This window comes from Stenella coeruleoalba (assembly GCF_951394435.1).
Source record: "Stenella coeruleoalba genome assembly, chromosome: 14".
Lineage (NCBI taxonomy): Eukaryota > Metazoa > Chordata > Mammalia > Artiodactyla > Delphinidae > Stenella > Stenella coeruleoalba.
In genome coordinates, this window is record NC_137160.1 from 71,666,089 (window position 1) to 71,690,850 (window position 24,762).

Consider the following 24,762-nt stretch of genomic DNA (forward strand, 5'->3'; position numbering starts at 1 on the left):
TTAGAGGGGTATCTGGCTGAGATTTGGCGGGGGAACCAAATTCCGTAGGCTTGAACTGGGTCACGGGAGGTGCTGAAAAAAGTGGTTCCTGAGGCCAGCACCCTCTGTCCTCCAACAGCCTGAACCCCGCCTCCCAGCTGCCCAAGGGAACAGCAAGATGCCCCCTGAAGTAACCGCAACAGCCCGTGCTAGGGTCTTCCTGAGGGGCCTGGGGCCGGGCGTGAACAGCAAAGGACCAACTCCCCACCTGAAGGAGGCACCTTGGTACCTTGAAGAGTTCGTTCAGCCATCGCTTGTTTACCAAACATTTACTGAGTGTCTGTGCTCTCCCGGGCCCCTGAGCTGGGCCCTGGGAGACTTCGGGGAAGAAGGCAGAGCCCACCCTGAAACAAGGCCACAGGGGGAGGCGAGGGAGGGCGGGACGGGGGTCACTCTGTCACCAGATGGAAGCTCATTGGTCCACAAAGTCCCAGAGAAGCCTGCAGCCTTGGGCTTTCCAAGCCTGTCCAGCCGTCACATGCCCAGCCCTCACCCTGGGCTCCTGGGAGAGATACCCCAAACCGGGAGTGACAGGAAATGAACTCAGGAATGGTGTAACCCCCCCAAAAGTGCCCCCTTCCTGTGCAGTGACCATGGCCACCAGAAGAAAGTGGCAGTGGGGGTGTGGGCAGGGAACGCTGAGTCCTCCTGGGCACATGGGGATGAGATTCCAGCAGCCGTGGGAGGCATTAGAGGGGGTCAAGAACACATGGGAGAAAAAAAAAAAAGAACACATGAGAGGCAGGGAGGTGGAGGCGGCCTCTCCAGCCTCCACTGGAGGCTCCGTTTGTCAGGCCTGGTCTGGTGCCTGGACCTTGACTGTTCTCAGTCCCGTGTAGGGCGGCCAGGGTTCCCACCCTAAACATTCCCATCCCCAGGCGGCTCCAAGGAAGCCCGGACCCATGGCATAGAGCCTGGGTATGGGTGGCGGCCCAGCGAGGCCGCCTGGGGGCTGGTCCTGCTCAGGCAGCCCGGCCGGGAGCTAAGGGAGGAAGCTGTGCAGGGTGAGGTCATCCCCCTCGCGGTCCTCCCCAGACCCCGCCTTCAGGCCCTGGCTCTTGGCCTTGGGCAGGCCCCCGTTGGCCATGGCAGCTGGCCCCTCACCCCCCTCGGGCAGCAGGGATGAGATGCAGACCATCTCGGTGGGGGAGTAATTGCGCACGGGGTACAGATGGTTCTTGCGGGACAGGCGGATGGCCAGCACCACGGTGCATATGAGGAAGATGGTGGCCACCAGGGCCAGGATGAGGATGGCCAACAGACACTGCTTCACCGAGCTGGGGTCAAGCAGGCCCTCTGTGGAGCTTGGGGTCACAGAGCTCCGGGGGAAAAGACTCTGACCATTTTTCCATTTGTCGGTCAAGTTATCAGATGAATTGCCAACTGCCACAATGGTGCTCTTGGGAGGGTCAGAGGGCACAGCGAGGGCTGTGGTTAGGCCCCTTGTGGTAGCAGGTCTTGTGGGCAGGGTCTTCACAGTGGCTGGATCTGTGGGCAGGGCCCCTGTGGTAGTGGGCTCCATGGAAAGAACTGCTGTGGTGGCCAGTTCCGTGGACAGAGCCTCTATGACTGTGGGTCCCATGAACAGGGCCTCTGTGGCAGTGGATCCTGTGGACAGGGCCTCTGCGGACAGGGTCTCCGTGGCAGTGGGTTCTGTGGACAGGGTCTCCGTGGCAGTGGGTTCTGTGGACAGGGTCTCCGCGGCAGTGGGTTCTGTGGACAGGGACTCCGTGGCTGTGCGTTCTGTGGCCAGTGCCATTGTGCTTGCTGGCTCCGTGGGCAGGGTCTCTGTGGACAGAGCCTCTGTGGCTGCAGGTTCTGTGGCCAGTGCCGCTCTGCCTGCTGGCCCTGTGGACAGGGCCTCCACTGCAGCTGATTCTGTGGATGGAACCTCCATGATGGGAGGGATTACAGTGACTGGTTCTTTGGTCAGAGTGACCAGTATGACCGGTTCCATGCTCACATTCCCAGTGGCTGTCCCTCCTGCATCCAGGACAGCAGGGTCCCTTGTGGCCACCTCCAGAGTGGTTGGCTCAGGTGTTAAAGGCCCTGCAGACTCTCTCTGCTCCAGTGTTCCCATCACAGGCAGAAGCTTGGGGGCCTCGGTGCTATAGTTAAGCATTTCTGGAGGGTCCGTCTGTATGTCATAGTCATATATGTCGGAGTCGTCCTCATCCACTTCTCTCCGGCCACGGACAAGCAGGGGGCCTGGGGCCTCCTTGGTTCCATCCTCCCAGGTCTCCCACAGCTGGAGGCTGCTTCCAGGGCCCAGCAGGGCCAGGAGCAATAGGAGTTTCAGAAACATGGCACCTGGAGGGGGATACGGACAGAGGGATGTCAGGATAGCTGTACCCCTGGACCTGCCAAGCGCCCTCGATGGCCACAGCTGGGAGCTCATCTGGCCTGGGGCACCCTTGTGATCCAGCACATGCCTGGTGCACAGAAGACCCTCAGCAAATAGCAGCTATTATTACTTATCAACATCAATGACTCCGTCTGGGGGGTAGCCCTTCAACTCCCTCTACATGGTGCATAGAAATGTGTTTGCCTCCTTATTCTTTTTTATTAAAACTTTTTATTTGTGGGCAAGACAATCTACTGGGGTGCGGGAAGATAATATTAGATCTTCTAGTTATATTAACTTTTATGTCACTTCTTAATTTCTATCTTTGTATACATTTATAATATATTATGAGTGCAGTGGTCCTTGTATACAATTAATAAACAGGCCAATGTTCCTATATCGTCCACTGATGGGGTCCATGAGCAAGTTTGGTGGCTGCAGGTTTGCAGGATAAAGTTGTTCATTTGGCCCTTTGAGGCTTCTCAGAGTCCGATCCTGACTCTTCTCTCCACATCATTCTGTTCCACTTTTCCTTATCTTGGCTCCCATCCCACACAGCCCTGTCCTGTCCCTCAGATGCTCGGTTTTCTCATCCTTTATTGGTGTCTTGGATTGGCCCAGTTCCCTTTGGCCGGGTCCTCACTCACATGATGAGGATGACAGCACCTATCTGGAGACTATTGTGAGGATAACATGAGGAGATACCTGCAAAGCCCTTAGCACTTTGCTCCCATCTCCAGCTCCCACAAAGGGCAGCTACTTGAGTTCTTTCAGTAAATCTATCCCATAAGTCCTCAAGGGCCCAGAGCCATCAACTGCTCTATCTGGGGCCAGGAGATAAACTCAAATCTTTTCTGAAGAGGCTGTCCTCAGCGAGTTGACAGTCATCTCATTTGCCTGTGAGTAGGGAGGGCCACTGTCCATCCTGGTATCACCCCTCAGCCTCCCGAACAGGTGGCCAGAAAGGGCAGTGCCTTTCCCTTTGGACATCTCATTGATCTTTCTACTTGGCCTTGTGAATGCTCACGCCCTCTGGATTTCCCTCTCTCCCCTTACGCTCCCCCTGGCACTGGCTGGTATCTGTGGGATTCAAAATCTTGCAGCTGAGACTCCTGTGGTGACCAACAGCTGTGTTCTGGGGCAGGATTCATATATCACTCGATTCCCTGACATAGCACCCTTCAGCAATACACAGTCCCAGGCACAGTGTCTGGGGCAGAGCCTGGATAATTTCCAGTACCTTTCCTTGTTTGTTTTTTTTTGTTTTGTTTTGTTTTGTTGTTTGTTTTTTTAATTGGAGTATAGTTGATTTAAATGTTGTGTTAGTTTCAGGTGATACAGCAAGGTGATTCAAGTATACATATATTGATACATATATATCTATTCTTTCTCAAATTCTTTTCCATTTATTCAATAGCTTTCCTTGCACTTCATGTAATTCGGGGCAGAGAGCAATTATTCATCATTCTTTGAGTGACTGTAACTCACTCATGGATCCCTCAGCTTCTAGGCTCAATCCAACCTCTCACATGTTAGTTAGAATTATGACGGTTTCTAAAATGCCAGCCTGATTTTATCTTAAAATAATTTCTTAAACCAAACTTGATGATATTTGCACCAGACACATCTGGCTCTCACAGTTGTCCTCACTTTACTGAGGAGGGATGAGACTCAGAGAGGTAGAGCCACTTGCCCAAAGCCACACAGCTGCCGAGTGCCAGAGATCAGATTCGAAGCCAGCGAGGACTCAGGAAGGCTTTGTGGAGAGACCCGATCTAGTTGGAGGGGCAGAAGGAGCAAAGGCTTGGAAGACAGCTTAGCTTGATGGGTTTGTGGCTGCTGTTGGGGACCCAGCTGGGGAATGGAGGGCCAAGTAAGAATAAGGAGGACCTTGAAGGCCGTATCACCCAGAAAGGTCAGCCCCCTCTGTACTGGGTGCTATGAAGGGCACAAGATTGAGGGCACAGATTTTGGGGTCTAACAAAATGATGTTCAAGTCCCAGCTCTGTCCATTACAAGAGGAATGACTTTGACCCAGATCTTTGCCTTTCTGAGCCTCAGTTTTATCTGTAAAATGGGAACAACAAACACTACCCATCTCACAGGGCTGTTGGGAGAATGCAATGAGATGAGGGATTCAAAGGTTCTAGGCTCACAGTAGGTGCTTAATAAGTGTGTTATACACACACGCACACACACTCGTTGCCTCTGAACTTGCCTTTGGGAGGCAGACTGTTTTGCACAGGGGGTCGAGTTCCTTCTTGGGGGAAGAGAATATGGCCTAACGTTGGCCCCACTTTCCGGCAGGTGGGGGACTTTAGGAATAAGCCACCAGCTCTGGGACATATTTCATAACTTGAAGACTCACACCCACCACCCCCACTTGGGCAGTTCTCGGTTCCTGGAAGGCAGAGCCCTCAGTCACTTCCTGGAAGCAGAGAGGGAGAAACAAAAACAGAAGATGCAACCCACCAGTTCCTGGGTCAGGGAGGTAACTGGGCGAGTCAGGGAGGCTGGGAGGGTACTATGGAAGGGACCAGGTTGTGTTCCCCAATGTGGGCTCTCCCCCTGCACCCATCCCCACAGTCCCCTGCACACAGAGGCAGCCTGGGGTGGAGGAGAGACCACTTAGCCGCTGTGTAACCTGAGCAGATCGCTTCACCAAGTGTGAGCCTCAGTTTCCTCATCTGTAAAATGGGCGATACTGTCTCAAATATGAGAATGGAATGAGATGCTGTAGGGAAGATCCCCTGATGCTGGCATCCAGCAGGGGTGCTGTGGACAGAGGAGCAGAGGAGAGGGGGGCCTCCAACTCAGGGAGAGTACAGAGATGGTGACCTCCCTACCTCCCTACATTAGGGAAGCAGTTAGGGAAGCTGCAAAGACCTGTGTGAGAGCAGAGACCTCCCCGCCTCTTTGGGATGCAACCGTGAGCACTGGGGAAACCAGCATCTCCCTGCCTGGGCCTGTCTACGGCTACCAGCTTATCCCAGACATCCGCAGTGTTAGCACTGAAAATCCCTCGTCCCAGTCAGTCCCAGGCAATCCAGGTGCCTAGTACCTGCCATACTGTGGGCTTCAAGGGGAAGGGACCAGGGACACAGCAGCCTCTAGCCAGGCCGTGGCTGGGCAGGCTTCAGCCCATGTGACTGAAACCCACATGGCTTCCAGAGGCTCTGTGGCTCCAAAGAGGCACGCAGTTAACAAGGAGAGGAGCAGAGCGTAAGCACTGTGTATGGCAGGTAGGATAATAACTTTAATCTGTGCTAAAACACACTTGTGATGCATTATAAAACCCCCACTGCGGATGGATCATTTCAGTATCTCATCATCTGGGGGCCTCATTCATCTTCACTCCAGCACTGGCTGCTATGGTTCCCGTTACACAGATTAGGGAAGCAAGGCTCAGGGCAGTGAGGTCACTTCCTTCAGGCCCCACCTTTCACCTCTTCTCTCCTCTGATGGCAGGAAAACAGTCACTTACCACAGGAGTGGGGTGGGCAGGGCTCAGAGATAGGCGCAAGGAGATGCCACATCCTATTTTGCTTGTTGCTTGCTTAACGGAGGAGGTCAGTCAGACACTGCCCGGTTCGTCTTCACCCGAAACCAGGGTGCTTCTGCCCCAAGCCCCACCCAGGCTGTGTGGAGGAGCGAGCTGCCAGGGGCCACACCCCAGCTCCGGAGACCGCACCACATGGCTGCCCTGGACCACTCAGGAAAGGTGCTTGTAGGACTCAAGAAGCTTGGGACCTCCCATTTGGAATCCTGAATCCCAGGAGTCCCAGCGTTCAAGAGCTTGAAATCTCAGGATCCAAAAGACTGAGCGTCTCAGCGTGTGGGTTGAGCAGCCTCGAGAGAGGGGATCCAGCAGGGGCCCAAGTGTCCCCCCAGATCGCAGCACAGGTCTGAGTCCTGCTGCACTGGACATGTAACCCAGCAGGACCCTGTGGGGCCTTCCCAGGACAGACCCCTCCCCCATATCCTCTTCTTTAGCTCCTCCCTGAAGTACCTAGATAACAGTATCTGATGCACATTTCCTGAGCTGTTTTACAGATGCTAAACACAGCCCCACCCCAGATGGAAGAAATTAACTACTTGATGACCCCAGACCTGGCGCATGAGGATTGATAATGTTAACCCCTGTGATGCCACCCTGTTACCTCACCATCAACCAATCAGAGAATTGTGCACGAGCTGATCACAGTCCCTGGAACTCCCCTCCCTCACCTGGCCTTTAAAACTGCTTTGCTAAAACTCATCGGAGAGTTTGGGCTTTTTGAGCACTAGCTGTCCTAGACTCCTTGTCTGGCGCCCTGCAACAAACGCTGCACTTTCCTTCACCACAACATGGTGTCAGTAGATTGGCTTTACTGCACACAAGCGAGCAGACCCCAGTTTTGGTTTGGTAACAGACAGGACCTGGCCCAGCTCAGGATCAAATCCAGTAACAAACCAGATCCAGTCCCAGCTCTGTCGCTTACAAGCTGTGTGATCTTGGGCAACTGAACACACCTCTCTGAGCCACAGGTTCTTCACTTGGAACACAAGATACCAGTAGCGCCTACACTTGGTGGGGTTGTTATGTGTGAAAGTGAGCTGATCCAGGTTGAGCGTTTAGCACAAAGTAAGTGCTCAATAAAGGCCAGGTGTTGTCCCTGTCATTCTGCATGTAGGTCCACATCCCTGAAAAATCTACAACCCTGGGACAGCTTTTTTTTTTTTTTTTTCCACGTGCCCCCTGGGACAGCTTTGACACACTTCTGACCTTGTCAGTCAGAGAGAGCTGGGGCCAGGAGCCCCAGAAACCTGTCTCCACAGTAAGTCCTGGGTGCCATACACAGCCTTGGTCTCCTCTGGTTTGTGTATCAAGTGTAGACAATGTGCTGGACACTGTTCTAAGAGCTATGCATGAACTATTAGCTCACTTGGGCCCCACAGCCTCCTCGTATCAACCCCACATGAAAGATGGGGAAACTGAGGCCCACTTGGTGCTTACAGTCACATGGCCAATAAGAGAAGGAGCAGGAACTTAAACCTGGTTGGTCTTGCTCCAGAGCCCTTAAACCTGGTTGGTCTATGAGGCCACCTCATAGTCACCGCTCTGTACCACCTGTGAACATGACCTGGCCATTCTCCGGAGCCGAAGCAAATGCTGCCTCCTCCAAGAAGCCTTCCCAGATTGCCCAGGCATCATTAGTCCGGTTGTTTAAACCATTTTTAAAAAACGTTTGTTTACTTTCAAAACATTCATTCCCATCAGCTCATAAACACTAAGAGGACAGGAACCACAGACATCTTATGGCTCACGCTACACGCCCAGGGCTTAGCGGACGGGCAGGTGCTTGGTGGGCGCTGTGACATTGGCCCACTGGAGCACAGGCACTGTGGCTGCCCTACTGCCCCCGCCAGACCACAAGTCTCCACAGGATCCCTGGCCCCCACAGGCCTGGCATCCTGGGGGCTCATTAAAGGCGTGTTGCAGGAGTGGACACAGGAGTGGGGCTGGGCAACAGGCATACAGCTGCACAGGACGTGCCACCTGCAGGATTTTGGCCTCACATTTGTCATCCTGCACTTCCCAACCTTTTCTAATCAATTACCCCAGCCCTATCAAGGAGCCTTTCCAGACATTGCTTTTCCTAATTACCACCTGCCCCCATGAAATTTTAATACTGCAGATAAATCTGTTGAATGTTCTGTGACCCTTTACAGGGACACAAACCATAGTGATAGCTAAGATTTCTTTTGCCTTCCCTCCCACCCTCCAAAAAACCCACCTCTCAACTGTCGTACCTAAATTTGCTAGCCTGGTACGGAGGAAGTGAGGTCCTTTCACAAATGAATTCACTGAGACTTACACCTGGTTTTAGTTTAACACTGACAATTTTCAGGGGATATCTGTCTGTCTGTAGACAGATGGACCAACACACAGACACACACCAGCCATCTGTAACAGAGAAGCATAAGCCCGACTCCATCTTGTATTTCTGTCTTTAAAGGATGGGGAATATTTCAACTATCCTTAAAGAAAGTCCTCTGGGGTGCATGTTGGATAAGTGGTCTGATTACAGCTATGAACCCACGAGTAAGAGGAAGATGATATTTTATTGTAACAGTGTGTGGCCACAGTACCTGTTAGGATCTAAGGAATGGTGGCCTTTGAATGGCTCTCTAAATTACAATACAATCCTGAAATTAGAGCTATTCTGTGAAGAAGCAGGGAAGAATGATAAAATCCCCTACATGCAAGCACTTGTGCTATTACATCAGGATGAGAAAAAGTCAGACAGTTGTCGCCTTACGGTATAAAGGCTTGAAAAGAAACCCGAGGCAAGAGCTGTCACACAGGAAGGAAAGGAAGGGAACAAGAATGAGGATACATTGCTCCAAACCTTAAACGCTCCCCTGGCTGAGCTGGGTCCCAGCCACTCCAGCCACTATGCCAGTACCTCCACCTCTTCCACTGCCTCCCATTCTTCTTGCTCCAGCCCCAGTTCCCAACCCTGGGGCTCAGGGAGTGGTCAGACTGGCTCCCTCTCCTTACAGGGATCACTTATTTTCCTGGGCCCAGGGACCTTATCTGGTATCACCATCTAAGACCCAACAGGGCACCCAATTTGGACTGGGAGCCATCCCAGAGCAGGGCAATTACCCCGTAGGGTGCATGAATGAAAATGGCCACCTGGCTGGGTTTCTGTGGATGCACAGTCCCTTGTCAACCTTGGACTTGTTTAATTGGACAATCCTCCTTATAGGGAGAATCCTTTCCGAATGACAGAACTGTTTGCTTCCATTTTTGCCACCCATCACCCTTCCTGGACAGACATACACATTCTTCTCAACATGATCCTTACAGGAGATGAAAGGAGGATGGTCACTGATAAGGCCAGGGAAGAAGCGTACCAGCTCCACCTAATGGGCCCAAATGGTACACCCAAAGCCCACCTGGCAGCACCCACAGTTGAACCAAATTGGGATCCTCAGTGAGGCAGCAACGCCCTTTTCAGAGCACTGCCCTAAGTGCACCTTGGCAGGGCTTTGAAAAGGGGTCCCAAAACAAAAAAGTCTGAAAATATTCAAGAAATTCAGCACAAATCAAATGAAGACCACTCTGAATTTTTGGAAAGGATTTATCAGACCTACAGACATTATACTGATGCCAATCCCAAGGGCCCTAAAAATACTAGAAAGGTAAACATGAACTTTATCGGGCAAAGTGCCCCAGATATCAGGAGAAAGTTACAAAAATTAGATGGTGCATTTGGAATGAATCTTTCTCAGTTGGTAGACTTTGCTTTTAAGGTATTCAACAGCAGAGAACACAAACAGAAAAAGAAGGCACGAGGTGAAATGTACTTTTCTAATTGTTGCATTGGATCCCTGGAAGACAGGAGGCTCTGAGAAAGATAAGCCAGCACTAGGTAAAGAACGATGCACTTATTGTAAAGAGAAAGGACACTGAGAGAGAGAATGCCTGCAATTAAAGAACAAGAGGGCTAAAGACGTGGAAGCAACGTACATGTCCAACAACAGATGAATAGATAAAGAAGATGTGGTATATATATATATAATGGAATACTACTCAGCCCTAAAAAGAACCAAATAATACCATTTGCAGCAACATGGATGGAACTATAGATTATCATATGAAGTGAAGTAAGCCGGAGAAAGACAAATATCACATGATATCATTTATTTGTGGAATCTCAAAAACAAGATACAAAATAACTTATTTACAAAACAGAAATAGACCCACAGATATAGAAAACAAATTTGTGGTTACCAAAGGGGAAAGGGGTGGGGGAGGGATAAATTAAGAGTTTGGGATTAACATATTCACACTACTATAAATAAAATAGATAAACAACAAGAACCTATTGTATAGCACAGGGAACTATACTCACTATTTTGTAATAACATATAAGGGAAAAGAATCTGAAAAAGAATAGATATAAATATATGTATAACTGAATCACTGTGTTGTATACCTGAAACTAACACAACATTGTAAATCAACTATACTTCAATTAAAAAAAATTTTTTTTAAAAAGGAGGGCTAAAAAAGGAAAGGAGTGGGGCCTCTCAGATGTAGAGAGGGAAGAATGTTTAGATGATGAATGAAGAGACCCAGGGGCTCCTCTGGATTTATGACACTCAATTCAAGTATCCCCACAGGAGCCCCAGGTAAACCTGACAGTGGGAAGAAAACTGATTGACTTTCTGGTAGACACAGGGGCAACGTATTCCATGCTAAACACTAAGTTGGCACAGAGAACATCCCAGTCTACCCCAGTCACTGGGGTATCAGGGGAAGTACAGAGCTGACAATTGATTTCAAACCACTGGAGTGTCAATTAGGAGATCTGATATTAAAACGTAGTTTCTTGTACATGCCTGAATGCCCTATCCCCGACCTGGGCCAAGATTGCCTCTGTAAACTGAATGCTCAAGTGACTTTTTCACCAGGACAACTTGATATCAGAGTCCCACCAGAACATGCTTTAACGCCTACAGAGGGCTCTCCTAGAAAATTCAGAAACACAGACAGAACTTGATCCCCCTGAGGTCTACAGAAAGGTAAGATGAGAAGCGTGGGCTGACGGTGCCCCAGGAAAGGCAAATTATTCCTCAATTTGGATTGCCTAACACCAAAGTGACAATGGGCTTGCTTTTGTCTACAAGTATAAGCCGACAGGTATCATATTGATTGGAAACTACTCATTTCTCTTGGGATAAGGCCTTGCCAGTTGCCCTGCGACAGATTAGAGCGGCTCCCAGAAGCAAGCTTAAATTAAGCCCTTTTGAAATATTGGATGGTAGGCCATTATAGGTGTCTGTCCAGGCAGGAGAATCTGTAGCCAATAGGTCTGCAGACTTGGACTTGCAAGCCATCAGAAGATCTTAAGTTGCTGTTAAGATCCTACCAGCCTCCTACCAGATAAGTAACAATGACTTTACTCTCCCATTTCACTTGTACTTGTTGGAAAGGAAATGCTTTAATAAAGCTATCTGTGTGGCCAACAGGGGAAATATGCAAAGACAGCTCAGGGCAGAGCAGCCTAGGTGCCCTCATCCCAAGTGCTGGAGTTTATATATATGTTCAAGTGCTTGTCTAAGTGTTGTGACAGGGCCATAAAAAGGGGGAGCAGTATCCTCATAATGCAAACTGCTTATACCCAGCCTAGGACTCGGGAATACTACCAGTTCCAAGTTGATAAATTCTATTCCACCATCACCCCCTCCTTGCCCCCGTTCAGCAGGAAGTAGCCAGAGTGGTCGTCACCCCTTATCCTGCAAGATTGTGGAATGGACATTGACAGTAGGGAATTGTAACAGAGAAGAACAAGCCTGACTCCATGTTGGATCTATTCCTTTAGCGCTAACCTTTGTGCTCTGTTGCCTCTGCTTAGTCCTACTGGCTCTCCACCTTTGTAAAAGAATGTCATCTATAGGTTGAAATATTCCCGGGCTTGACCTTTAAAGGTATAACACTTTTCCATTCATATAGAGATTAAAAAGTTGCAGAACAGAAAATAACAATTGTCTTGTTGGAGGTTTACAGGAACATCGCAACCAGAACTATGTGGACAGCTGCAAGAACGAAAGATTCCAGCACCAAGAAGTTTGCAACAACCAGCCACACCCCCTCCCCTTTTAGGATACAAGAAGCCTGAATTCTAACTCAGGTAAGAAGGTTCTTTGGGACACTAGTGGGCCATCTTCTCAGTCTGCTGGCTTTCCAAATAAAGTCACTATTCCTTGCCCCAACACCTTGCCTCTTGATTTAGTGGCCTGTCCTGCAGCAAGAAGTACAACAGATAACAATCGTATTTCCTTCTAGCCAGAGGCCACCCCCACTGTCTTCCTGCTCCAGCTCAGCAAAGGAGACAGAGAGACAGAGGCCTTGGGTCTTTGTGGGCTTCACGAGGGTCCTGCAGCCAGATGGGGCCACCACAAGTCCAAGCTCGGCCACCTCCCAGCCATGCTGCCATGGGCTGCTGCTTCCCCCCTCTGAGCCTTGGTTTTCTCATTTGTAAAAAGGGGGCAGGGTTCTCAGATGATTCCCTGGCCCCTCTGAAGGCCTAGGTTCCCAGGGAATGCTCAGCCTGGCATCCCAGCCCATTCCATTGAGTTTCAATCTCCCCTGTCTGCCGGCCAAGCCCAGTGAGGGAGGCATCTACCACGTAGGTTGTGGCCTGCCCGGGGGCCGGGGAGCCACCTCCTGAGGAAAAAAGAATTCTAGGAGACCAGAGCCTGCCTGCCCTGATCCTTGTCTATGGGCGTGTGCGTGTGTGTGTGTGTGTGTGTGTGTGTGTGTGTGTAAGGGGACACTGCTTTAGCTACCAGCCCCCCACCATTCTCTTTTATGCCCCTAAAGCACCCCAGATACAAAAGTAATAAGAGTATTCTAATCATTATTATTTTCTCCTTTGCTAGCAGTAGTATCTTAAAACTAATATTTTAATAATTTGCTGTGGACAAGCACCATTTTCTCAATCCTATAAGAATGTGAAGAACACAGTTTGGAAACACTATTTGGACCCATAGCCTGAGCAAATCCCTTCACCTCTCTGGGCTTTGGCTTCCCAACCATGAAAGAAGGAGTAGGATGATTTTTAGGGAAATGCTCCTGATTTCTCCAGTTTTTTGAATTCAGAGTAGCCCCTAAACCGGCAGCTGCTGGCAAACCTGACAGGAAAGGCAGAGCAGGATCCGGAAGAGACAGCAGAATAAGGCTACCAACTCCAGGCAGACCTCAATCCCGAGTGCCCAGGGCTTTGGGGTGTCCTTTCCAGGGGCTGCAGCTCAGGCTCTGCCCAGGGCTGCCCCCCAGCCCGCCCTTGGCTGTCAGGCAGGTCTGCTGGTCCCTGGAGACCCTGCCACCCAGCCACTCCCTGTGGTTTTTGCAAGCTGGTACTTACCGTGCTCAGCAGAGCATGAGACGGCTGCCTCGTGGGCCCAGGAGAAGCGGCTTCTCTGCTTTAGTAACAAGGACCCAGCCTGTGCTGCCAAGCACGGCTGTGGCACCTCTGCTGTGGTCTCAGACCGCTCCAACCCCCAACGGCCGTGTGTAAAAGAAGGAAGCAAAAGTGTGGTTACTCAAGGCCACGTGACGGCCCACACCTCCTTGTTTGTTGCAGCTTTGGGGACGTTGATCAAGCTTGGGTGTGTAGTAGCAGAAAGGGTCCTGCTGAGCCCAAGGCCACTCTTGGGTTCCTGTAACCATGAAAACACCTAGAACCACATGGAAACTTGTGGGGGAGGGGTAGTTGGTGGGGGAGGGGGGCGGCCCAAGCTGAGAAATGCCACAGCAAGAAATGCCACAGCACTACTCCACGGGGATGGAGTGTGGAGGTGAGAGGGCACCCATCCTGGAAGGGAGGGAGTGACCAGATGCAAAGGAGGATGGTGGGGAAGCCAGCAAGTAAACAGGTAAACAGACCGTTAGGACACAGTGTGGTCACGTCACCCCGGGGTGAGCCAGGGAGGGGCCCCTAACCCACCCTGGGTCGGGGGGGAGTTGTCAGGAGACTCTTCCAAGGAGAAGTGGACCTTGATATGACAAGTAGGGGTGGGCTGGGCGGGCAGCCCAGGGGGAAAGCAGCAGCCCAAGGAGAGGGTAGAGCAGGAGCCATGGCCGGGAGGCCTGAGAACGCACAGACTCTCAAGGAAGCCAAGGAGGAAGGGCTGTCTCCCAGGGTCTGGCCAGTGGCTTTGTACAAGGTGGGGCTCAGGACACATGCAGAGAGAGGTTCACATCCTGCCTTGCACACAGGTTGCTTTAAACTGAAAATCAGAGCCCCAGTGGGTTGTTCACATGACAGAACCTTGATCACTTTAGGAAGCTACAGTTGGAAGGGGCCCAAAACTCAGTCTGTACAGACAGGGAAACTGAAGTCCCCAAAGAGGAAGGGAGACACTCAGAGCTTCCCGCTCCTCCCCAGCAGGTGGGGGAGTAGCCAGCCCTCCGGGGCAGGGGCTGAGAAACTCTGAAAGCCTTACCCAGGAAAGGAAGGCCACTCCCCGACCATAAGCATTCCAGGTACGTCTCTTCTAGCCTGGGTTCACAAGCACTTTGGGGGCGGGACAGTCTCTCTGCTAGGATCTGCCCCGGATGTCCACCCCGAATCCCAGCGCATCCTGAACAACAGCCCATCACCAGACCCACAGGTGTGAAGCCGATGGCAAGATCCCTAAGATGCAGCGGTCAAGGAGAGTGAGCGGACCAGGAGTCAGGGACCTGTGTGACCCTGGGGTGACTTCCCCCCATCCAGGTCCCAGTTCTCTATCTATAAAATAGGAAACCTCCAAAGATGGCAGGTCCTCCAAGAACTGGGGAGGATGCTGATGGCCAAGTCAGAGGGGCACGAGGGCAGCTCTGACAGGAACTTCCAGCGGGCCAATCGCCCACCTGTCAGGGTGGAGAGGGGAACATCCATGACTTTGCAGCAGGCAAGACCCAGACTGTCTGGGCTGACAGTCTACACAGAGCGTGACTGACCATCCCGGCCTGCCTGGGACTGAGTGGGCTCCTGGGATACGGGACTTCCAGTACTAAAACTAGGTCAGCTCCAGGCAAAGTGGGATGAGTAGGTTGTCCTAGAGCAGGGACCAGCCCCTCCCAGGCCACAGGGCCAGGGGACCTGATCATCTGTTCTTTTCCGAATGGGGTATCAGAGGCTGTTAGCTTCACCTGTGGCACTGGGGTGGGGTACTGGCCAGGGGGTCTAGAGCAAGCAGATGCAGAGCCCTGCATCTCCCAGACGCCTCCTTTCCTCCCTGACCCCCATGCAGCTACAAGCTGCTTCTCAGAAGATCTGGGCACAGCCTGGGGAAAAGTTAATTCTGCCACTGTCCAGCCCCCAGTCCCTTATGCCCCTGTGAGCTTTGAGAACCAGCCAGGAGCAGTGCCCTGGAAGGGACCACTCTCAAGATCAGGGGCCTCGTAACTGGCCTTTTACAAGCTGCGTGACCTAGGCAAGTCACTTCTCCGGAGCCTGTTTCCTCACCTGCAAAGCCTCGTAATACAAACGCTTAACATTTCCTTGGCCTCTGCTCTGCGCCAGACGCTGTGCATCTATCCTCTCGTAGGCTCACAGCAGCCTTTGGAGGTGGGGATGCTGAGACTCAGAGCAAGGCTGTGCCTTTCTCAAGGTCACACAGAGTCAGCGGCAGAGTCCAGGGAGACAGAAAAAAGCCCCCAACCTCCACCCCTGGCCTGGGATCGTGCTGGCTGAGTATTTGAGTGCTGGTGAATCTTCTCTATACCAGCAAGTGCTCTATGTAAGGGGGAAGGCAATAACTTAGCAGCAGGTAAAGCTATGTCAAGGGAAGACTTGTGCCGCTAAATCTGCCTTGTAGAGGAGGAAATATTGCTAAGAGGATACTGGTTCTTGGTGCCTGTGCGAAGACCATAAAAGTACAGCACACCTCGTGGCACATAAACACCTGTAAGATGCAAGCATTCAAAGTGAGCAGGTTTCCACTTCCACAAATGGAACCCAGAAAAGTACTCCAGAATGCCCTCAAAGATTGAAGCAATGGTATTTCACCTAAGAAACACTGGGAAGAAACAGTCACGTCCCATGCAATGGAAACCTGTCCCCTAATGGGATAAGACGCAGGTGTTAAAGTCCCCTTTATGCTGAATGCCTGTAAAGCACTCACCCCTCGTTAGGTGTAAAAGCAGGGGTAAGAATGTATAAACAGCATACTTTCAGGGGTGTGGGTGCTCAGAGGATGGACTGAAAACAAAGCTTACAGTGCCCTGTAAGCATGACAGTGGCCCTTTCTATTTTCCTTTTCTATAATTTTAAATAGAAAAATGTATATAATGATGTATATGTCAGCTTTATTATCAGGAAACAGATTTTAAATTCTACGAGGACTTTACAGACACCCTACATTTCAGGATGGCTAGACAATCTGCTGCTTTTGTCTGTTTCTATCCTTATGGGGTCTTTGGGGGACAGCTCCTCCCACCCCCTAAGCTTGTGTTTTTCGGGGCTGCCAGCCATGGTTTCCCAATGCCCCCCGGCCACAGCGATGGGACCAACGATATCACTTCTCCAAATGCTCCTCAGCCTGACTACAGAAGATCTCCGTGGAAGATTCTCTGGAGGGGTTTAGGAACCTGCTCATATCACAGACTAAACTCTCAAGAGAACAATGCATTCCCTAGAATAGAATCAGGGAGCTTTTTCTGTAAAGGGCCAGAGAGCAAATCTTTTCAGTTTTGTGGCTCTGTCAATAACTATTCAAGTCTGCAGTTGTAACATGGAAACAGCCGTGGTCCATATGTAAATGAATGAGCATGGCTGTGTCCCAACAAAATTTTATTTACAAAACCAGGTGGAATTCATTTACAAAAACAGGTGAATTTGTCCCACAGGCTGCAGTTTGCTGACCCCTGGCCTAGAAAAATGGGAGTCACTGGCTATGAGGAGAACCAGATTGGAAAAGGGACCCACCTGGTCCCCACTGATGGGCAGAAAGAAACACTGGTCCCCTTAAGACTACACTGCTGGCTTTCTCAGTGCAGGGCACATTTATTGAGCCCTGACAAGCGCCGGGCACTGGGATAAGCCACAAGCAGGACACACACTGTCCTTGTCCTCTTGGGGCCTTCAGGTTAGTGGTCAGGCCAAAAGCTACCAGGTAGGGCCACTGAATGCAGCCAGGTAGAAAAGACAGCCCTAAGAATCAGGAGAATTGGGTCCTTGCTTCACATTTTCTGTGTGTGGCTTTAGGGAATTCACTTGAGCTCTCTGAGGCTGGCTCATCTGGAAAATGGAGATTTGAATGCTTAGTGCAAAACAATGGAAGGACTCAGTTAAGGCCTGAGAGTAAACAGGTAGGGCTGCCAATATACGCAGAGGCCAACTGCCTCACCTCTCTGACTCCCTGAGTCCATTTACCCTAAAACTCAAGAGCAAAACCTGCCATAGGTTTCAGGATGCCATTCCTCAATGAATAAGAGCAGAAGCCCCTTCTTTGCTCCAAGTGCAGGAACTCTCTCCCTATGCAGGTTTCAATGGCTCCCTATTGTTTTTAGAATAAAGACTCAAATCACCAGTATGGCTGGCAATGCTTAACCACCCCCCTCACCCCTGGCCTCATCTCATTCACATGCCCCCTTGTTCTCTGCTCCGGCTCTTTTCTAGCTCCTTTTATGTTTCCCCCGAAACAGGGTCTTTGCATGCGCAGTTCCTTCTGCCTGGAGCAGTCTTTACTGGTCATCACCTGGGTAACCCCTCCCCACTCTTCAGACCCAGTTCATGTGCCCCCTCCTCAGAAAAAGCCTGTCCTGCCCACCCTGCCCCATTCTGCAACCTCAGAACCCTGTGCCCCTCTCCAATGTACATGGGATTATCTAATAAATGTCTATTTCCCCCGAAGCCCCAGGAGAAAACCATGTCTGTTTTGTTCACTGTGGCATCTCCTGGGCCAAGCACAGAGCCTGGCACATAGGAATAAAAACTGCTAACATTTATCAGGTGCTTCTCTGTGCCAGAGAGTGTCCTAGGTTTTTGATATGTGCTAATTTGTTTCATCGTCACAATTGCCCCACGAGGTAGGTACTATTAGTATTCCCATTTTATAGATGAGAAAAACCAAGGCCCAGAGAGATTAAGTAATTTGCCTAAGGTCACACAGCTAGTTAGTGGCAGAATCAGGGTTTGAACCCAGGCTGTCTGATTACAGAGCCTGCATTCAATCAGATAAAAGGTTGTTGAATAAATATGCAAGTAATTCCAGCTTTTCCTGGCTGGGCCTGCCTGCGATGACCGGTCCAAGGGGATGCAATGCTCCCCACCACCCTCTAACCTGAAGTGAGCAGCTGGGGTGTGGAGCAGGAATTACAATCAGCAAAGCCAATGGGTGTTAAGTTCCTTTCTCTACCAGAGTCCAGTGGTGGGCTAGCCTGGGAACAAAGGCCCATTTATGGGCCTTTTGGGAAAATGTGGTCCTGGGCATTAACTAAAGCCTGTTACTGCTGGAGCAGCCCCATCTTAAAGGGAACGGCGTGGCTCCTTGGGCCGCCAACTGGACGACGAAGGATTTGATATCCAAACAGTCCACAACCTCCTTATACTCGGACCCTCCTAGACGATCATTTGTGCGCTAAATGCGGTCGTGCTTCCGTCAGCTGATGGGCGAAAGTGCTGCAGCTGCCACATGGTGACGGTCACAGCCTCACGGTGGGCACCCAGTCCCAACGGCCTCACCACTGCCTGCACAGCTCTGCTTGTGCAGAGGCCTATCTGGTTGTTGCTCCTTAGTCGTTTCTGGTTGTGGAGTGCGGTGGGAAACCGTCCTTATGAAACTTAATACCATAGAGACAAAGAGAACATTAGGTGGCCAAAGCCAGCAGAGCTTAGCTCCATCGTGGTATTCACCAGACATAAGCTGGTCAGTTATTGAGGAAAACGAGAAAAAACATACAAACAAAAAAACACTTGTGGACTTCTGGAAATATGTGGATAGGCAAGGACAGGCCAGGAGTAGCTGAGATCCAATCATCTTTGTAATTTGCTGGGGACCCGCGGGGCCCCTCCCTCACAAGATGTGTCCACTTCCTGTAGGACCCTATGCCCATTTCCCTGAAAATGGAAAAAACTGCAGGAAAACGGGGGTGGCGTCCCATAGAATCATGCCTGCCTTCCTAAGTGGCCATCATGCCTCCTAGGAAGCTGGGCCTCAGGGAAGGGCCCAGGTGGGCCAGACTGCAAAACCTGTGGCTTCCTCTCAGACAAACACGAGTCCAGCTGGCAGCGCAGCAGTTTTCAAATTTACCCACAGGACACTTTGTTCAAGTGAAAGCAAAGGTCTCATGAAACAGAGAACAGGGATATTCTAATAAAAGGCCCAGCCCTGGAGAGGCAGAGGGGAACCAAACCCAAATGCCTGCCCTTCCCTTCTTCCTCCCCACACACCCTCTTTGACCCAAGGGAGGGCTCACAGGCTGCCATTGGTTGATCTGAATGTCCGAAGGGGAAACGGCCGCTTTGGGCGCCACCACAGCCAGGACGTCATTCTGTTAGGGGAACCAATGACCCAAACTGCCCTCCCTGGCAAGGCCCAATAGTAACCACTTGCATGAGCTGCCTGGCAACAGGACCTCCTGGTGAGGAATGCAGAACTGACAAGCTACCACCAACCAGAATAATTCGGGAAAGGTCAGGAGACGCCGGTCCATATGTCCCTACCAACCTCCCAGAATCCTTCTCGCTGGAATCTATCTTGGCTGAGTGACGCGTGTGCCACCGGGTAGGACCATGAGTCAGAATGACTGGCCAGAGACGACCCGGAAACTAACCCCATCACCATTAAACCCGAGACCGCGAGCCACGTGGCAGAGCAGTTCTGGGTTCCCTCACCCTGCTGCCCTCCACCTGGGCGTCCCTTCCCAATAAAGCCTCTTGCTTTGTCAGCACGTGTGCCTCCTCGGACAGTTCATTTCTGACTGTTAGACAAGAGTCCACTCTTGGGCCCTGGAAGGGGTCCCCCTTCCTGCAACAATTCCCCTCTCAAATGGGAACAGAACTTTGAGGAGTTCACGTTCAGCCCGATTCTGGCTGCCTCTCAGGAGCTGGCGGCTGGGATGGGAGCCTGCAAAGTAAGCCAGTCCTCCAGAGTGGACAGGGACTCTCCAGGGCTCACTGGGTCAGCTTAGGGTGGACAGTGGCCAGCGCAGGGGCTGGTCCCAGGCCTAGAAGGCCAGATGGCAGTCAAATCTAAAGTGCTCCAGACTCCATGAGTTTTCCAAGGAGCACAGCAGCTGAAGAAATCAATGTCTCCAAGGAGCCACCCCAAGCCTGGGCTTGGCCCTAAAGGTACAAAGATGAAGAACTCTGGACCTCGGAACTCAAGGGGCTCTGATGACGGAGACAGAGCTGCATGAGGCAGGAGTTTTGGTTGCAGACAAACTCAACTCAAACCGGCTTAGGTGGCAGTAGGATTCCTGGGGTAACTCGTGCAGCAGGATCTCGGGCATGGACTTAGGGAACAGAAGGGACCCAGAGCGCTTTCTCCATCACTGTGTACCTGTCCTGCCTGCTAGCTCCCTGCACCCCCAAATCCCAGGCCTTTGTAAAGGAGAACTCAGATTTGCCGGCACGGAAGGTGGTGGGCTCGCTGGTCCAGCCTGGGGTGGACTGTGGTCAGGGGAGGGTTATAATCTGGAAGCAAAGCACTGTTGCCCAGATAATCCCACAGGTATCCCCATCTCAGATAATAATGTCTATATTTTCAATTCACTCATTCAGCAAGTATTTATTAACACCATATGCCAGAATCCAGGGATACCATAGTCAAGTTCCCATCCTGTTCTCATTCAATTTGGGAGAGACAGAAACTCAATGAGTTGATAGAGCTGGTGGTGATAGGTGTTATGAGCCCTGCAGACACTGGGGGTGGGGGGAAGGATGGGTGGTCCAGAGAGAACAGCACATGTGAAAGCTCAGAGGTAGGAGGCCTTGTGACAAGGGGACATCAGGAGACGAGGTCAGGAGGTCGAGGGCCAGCCTCAACTTACTGTGAGGATCTTACAGCCCTTATTGAGTGGGATGAAAAGCCAATGGAGGGTTTTGGGCCTAAAAACAGGAGTCAGCCAACTTTTTCCTAAAGGGCCAGATTGTAAATATTTCAGGCTTTGTGACCATCGGGTTTCATTCTAACTACTCAACTCTGAGGGTGCAGGGTGAAAGCAGCCATAGATGCTGCTCAAACAAATGGGCGTGGCTATGTTCCAATAAAATTTATGGACGCTAAAACTTGAATTTGACGTAATTTTTACTTGTCACTGGGTTTTTTCCAGCCATTTCAAAATGTGAAAAAGCTCTTCTTAGCTTGTAGGCTGTACAGAAGCTTTCAGTGGGCTGGATTTGGCCTGTGGGCCTTTGCTTACCCAACCCTGCCTTCATACCTTAAGAGGTTATCCTGGCTGCTGTGTGGAGAACAGACTAAAGCAGAGGACAACAGGAAGCTTGGTTTGGAAGATGGTTAACTTTTACGTGTCAACTTGACTGGGCCAGAGTACCTAGAAATTTGGTCAAGTGCTACTCTGGGTGTGTCTGTGAAGATGTTTCTGGGTGAGATGAATATTTGAATTGGTGGACTGAGGAAAGCAGACTGCCCTACCCAGTGTGAGTGGGTAGGCCTCATCCAATCAGTGGAAGACCAGACTGGAACAGAAAGGCTCAGTAAGCAGGAACTCCTTGCCTGACTGCCTCTGAGCTTGGTTTTTTGCTGCCTTTGGACTCAAACTGAAACACTGGGTCTCCAGTTGGCTGACTGGAGATATGGGAACTTGGCCTCCATAATCATGCAAGCCCATTCTTATAATGAATCTCTCACTATGTATATGGACACATCTTATTAGTTCCGTTTCTCTGGAGAACACAGTAGAGAAGAAGCTCAGCTCATTTCAGAGATGATGGGGGCACGAACTAGCAGGGTTACAGCAGCGGTGTGAGAAGTAGCTGGAATGTGGATGTATTTTGAAGCTGGAGCCAACACGAGTGGCTGAGAGGAGACAGGAACCAGGTGGGAGGGAGGAAGGGGCAAGTCAAGGGGGCTCTCCTAGGGGAAGCTGAAGAGCTGGAGATAAGAGGGGAACCACTTGTGTCTCTCTCAGAGATCTTGACAGATTCTGTTCTAGAAAACATCACTCTGGAAGCAAAAAAGGGAACAGGCGGGCAGAGGTAGAGGAACCAGTTACAAGGCTGTTCAAACAATAGTCTGGTCACTCTACAAGGGGGGGTTTCTGGCAGGTGCCCAGATGCCCATATGGGAATCTCCACCTTGCCGTCTTTTGTGACATTTAATCCACTGCCCTGGTAGAAACTGGCCAGGGCAGTAAGAACGCGCTTGTCACGTTGGGAACTGCGGTTGAGAACGGCAGTGCGTTAACCAGGAGGTGCTTCGTCTACCTTCTACAATCCAAATAGCATCTTGGCACAGAAATGAACCTGCAACAACTTCCTATTATGTATGGGGCAACTTCCCAGTTCTCAGACCTTGTCGCTTAGAGCTCCAAAGCTTGGATTTTGTTGCTGAAACCCTGAAGGTTGATTTCTCGACCTTCAGGGAACTGAGCTTCAGTCCAAACAATGTTTCCTGGCTGGGCCACTTAAGTCACTGGCTCCACTCCAATTTTCTGCAGGCCCCTTAAAATCTCGTATTTCCTCAGTGAATGCCAAGATGAATGGAACCATGGTGGGGAGGGGTGGTTTAGAAATGAGTAATGAGAAGATAGCAGGGCTGTGAAGAAGGTGAAGGCTGCCCTGCCCCCTCAGCTGCTGTAGCACCTCAGGGGCCCCGGGACTCTGTGTGTGACCCGTTCACACTGTGATCCGTCTGCATCACCTGGACTAGTTGGCCGTGAAGGTGGGGAAGGTACTAACTTTGTGTTTGAAGCCCTCAAGCAGAGCACCCGACACCAGGCCAGCTCCTTGCTCTTCCCCTTTCAGACACTGATGACTGTCCGTTTCTTTCAACCCAAAGCTTTCCCTATACCCACAACTGTCTGCCGGGCCTTTGTCTGAATCGTTTCTCTCCAGGGCTGCTCCAAACCCACCACATCATCCTTTCCAAAAATATTCATTGAGTCTTTCAGATCAGCATGAGGAAGCCTCCATTAAAACAACAACAAAAAAAACCTCAGCACCTAGTGATTTTGGTAGCAGAAGAGATCCGTCCGCTTGCTTTTCAACTGCTTCCCAACCTCCTGAGCTGAGTGCTTCAGTGGATTAACTTCCGGTCTGACCCGGCTCCCCGGGAAACTGGACCGGCACTGCTCTCCCCTCACGGGAGCTGGGTTCCTCCCCGCAACACGCCCCGCCCCCCATTCATGAACTCAGGCTCTGAAAATCAGTTTTCTCACCCAGTTTCATTTCCATGCAGTAACGTGAAACTACACTGAATCTCAAAGAGCCCACCAGCCTCTCTCAACTCACCTTCCTCAAGGTTGCAACCCATCTACCAAACTTGGCAGCCACCTGACCCCTGAGGATCTTTGGACCTGGAGTAATTTCTCTCCCTCCACTTTTCCATTCCAGGAACTTGCCCCAAGCACACTATGACTAGCGTCTCCTAGCAAACTCCTTCCACTTCTAAGTTTGTGTTAAACCAGTCGCTGGTGGACTAAATTCCTGGGGGTGGGACAAAGAACACTGCTATCTGCACGTCAAGACCCTCTCGGACTTAAAACTGGACACACTCCACCAGGGAGGTGAAACCATCCCATTCAAACAGAGGCGGCAGCTGGGACTCGGATTAAGCATACTAAAATATATTATCCCATATTGTATTGGTTGGAAACATATTTCCCGGTTTCTGTGGCCTTTGCTTTTTGGACATATTGAATACGTAATTCGATTTTTACGCAGCCACCCTATCTTTTCCCTTGTGATTTATTCTATTGCCAGTCTGAAGTCTAGATAAAAAGGGACTTATTTTTACTTCTAAATTTGAAAACAAAACTACTGACCCCATTAACCACGGACACTGGTGTTGCTGGGAGGCGCTAAGGAGTCCCTGCCCCCAGAGCGACTTTAATGTCCCACCACTTCCTTCCCCACCACTGACTTACGATGCCTGCTTTAAGGTACTATTAATTTCTCACTCATACATTACTTTTTTTTTTTTTTTTTTGTGGTACGCGGGCCTCTCACTGTTATGGCCTCTCCCGTTGCGGAGCACAGGCTCCGGATGCGCAGGAAAAGCGGCCATGGCTCACGGGCCCAGCCGCTCCGCGGCATGTGGGATCTTCCCGGACCGGGGCACGAACCCGCGTCCCCTGCATCGGCAGGCGGACTCTCAACCACTGTGCCACCAGGGAAGCCCCATACATTACTTTTAATAACTTCTTTCTGGGAATAAAGACATTTATAGGAAATTTAGAAATTCAGAAAAAATCCAATTAATGAAAAATTACCCACAACTGCTACCCTACGTAGCAACATTTGTGGTCTTTACCCTACACAGAAATATTCATTATTATCAATATAGGCACATATCCCTCAAAGGGTTTGTCAAAAACAATCTGTTCCGGGGTGGTTAATAACTGAGCCACCGTCTGCTGGACTAATTTTCACTCTCCCAGTTCCCAAACATGCCTCCCGCTACTGTCCTGGGGACAAAATTCCCAGAGGTGAAAATCCTGGGCTAACAGGTAAGAACGTCGAAAACTCCTGATCTACCCTGTCAACCTGCCCTCGGCAAGAGTACCAATTTACACACGCTCCCTCCAGCAGTGGAGGAAAAAACATTTTTCATGTGAAAAAGGAACAAAGGGCACTGTGCAGCTGCCCACCTGCAGAAGGAGAGGTGTGTGTCCTTGACCGTCTCGGGTCTGTGACCCAATGATGGCTTTA

At 50.7% G+C, this 24,762-nt stretch overlaps 1 protein-coding gene across 1 annotated transcript; it reads right to left on the reverse strand.

The window, feature by feature from the left end:
- Positions 1–296: 296 nt before the first annotated feature.
- Positions 297–13,643, reverse strand: SELPLG (selectin P ligand). The gene is made up of 2 exons (XM_079942929.1): positions 13,306–13,643; positions 297–2,349 (listed from the first exon to the last, which is right to left on the reverse strand). Exon 2 carries the CDS (start codon positions 2,342–2,344, stop codon positions 1,022–1,024), a length of 1,323 nt encoding a protein of 440 aa, XP_079799055.1. The 5' UTR covers positions 2,345–2,349; positions 13,306–13,643; the 3' UTR covers positions 297–1,021.
- Positions 13,644–24,762: the final 11,119 nt, after the last annotated feature.

Excerpts from the sequence above, each read along its gene's own strand:
- SELPLG (XM_079942929.1), bottom strand. The coding sequence starts at position 2,344 with ATGTTTCTGAAACTCCTATTGCTCCTGGCCCTGCTGGGCCCTGGAAGC.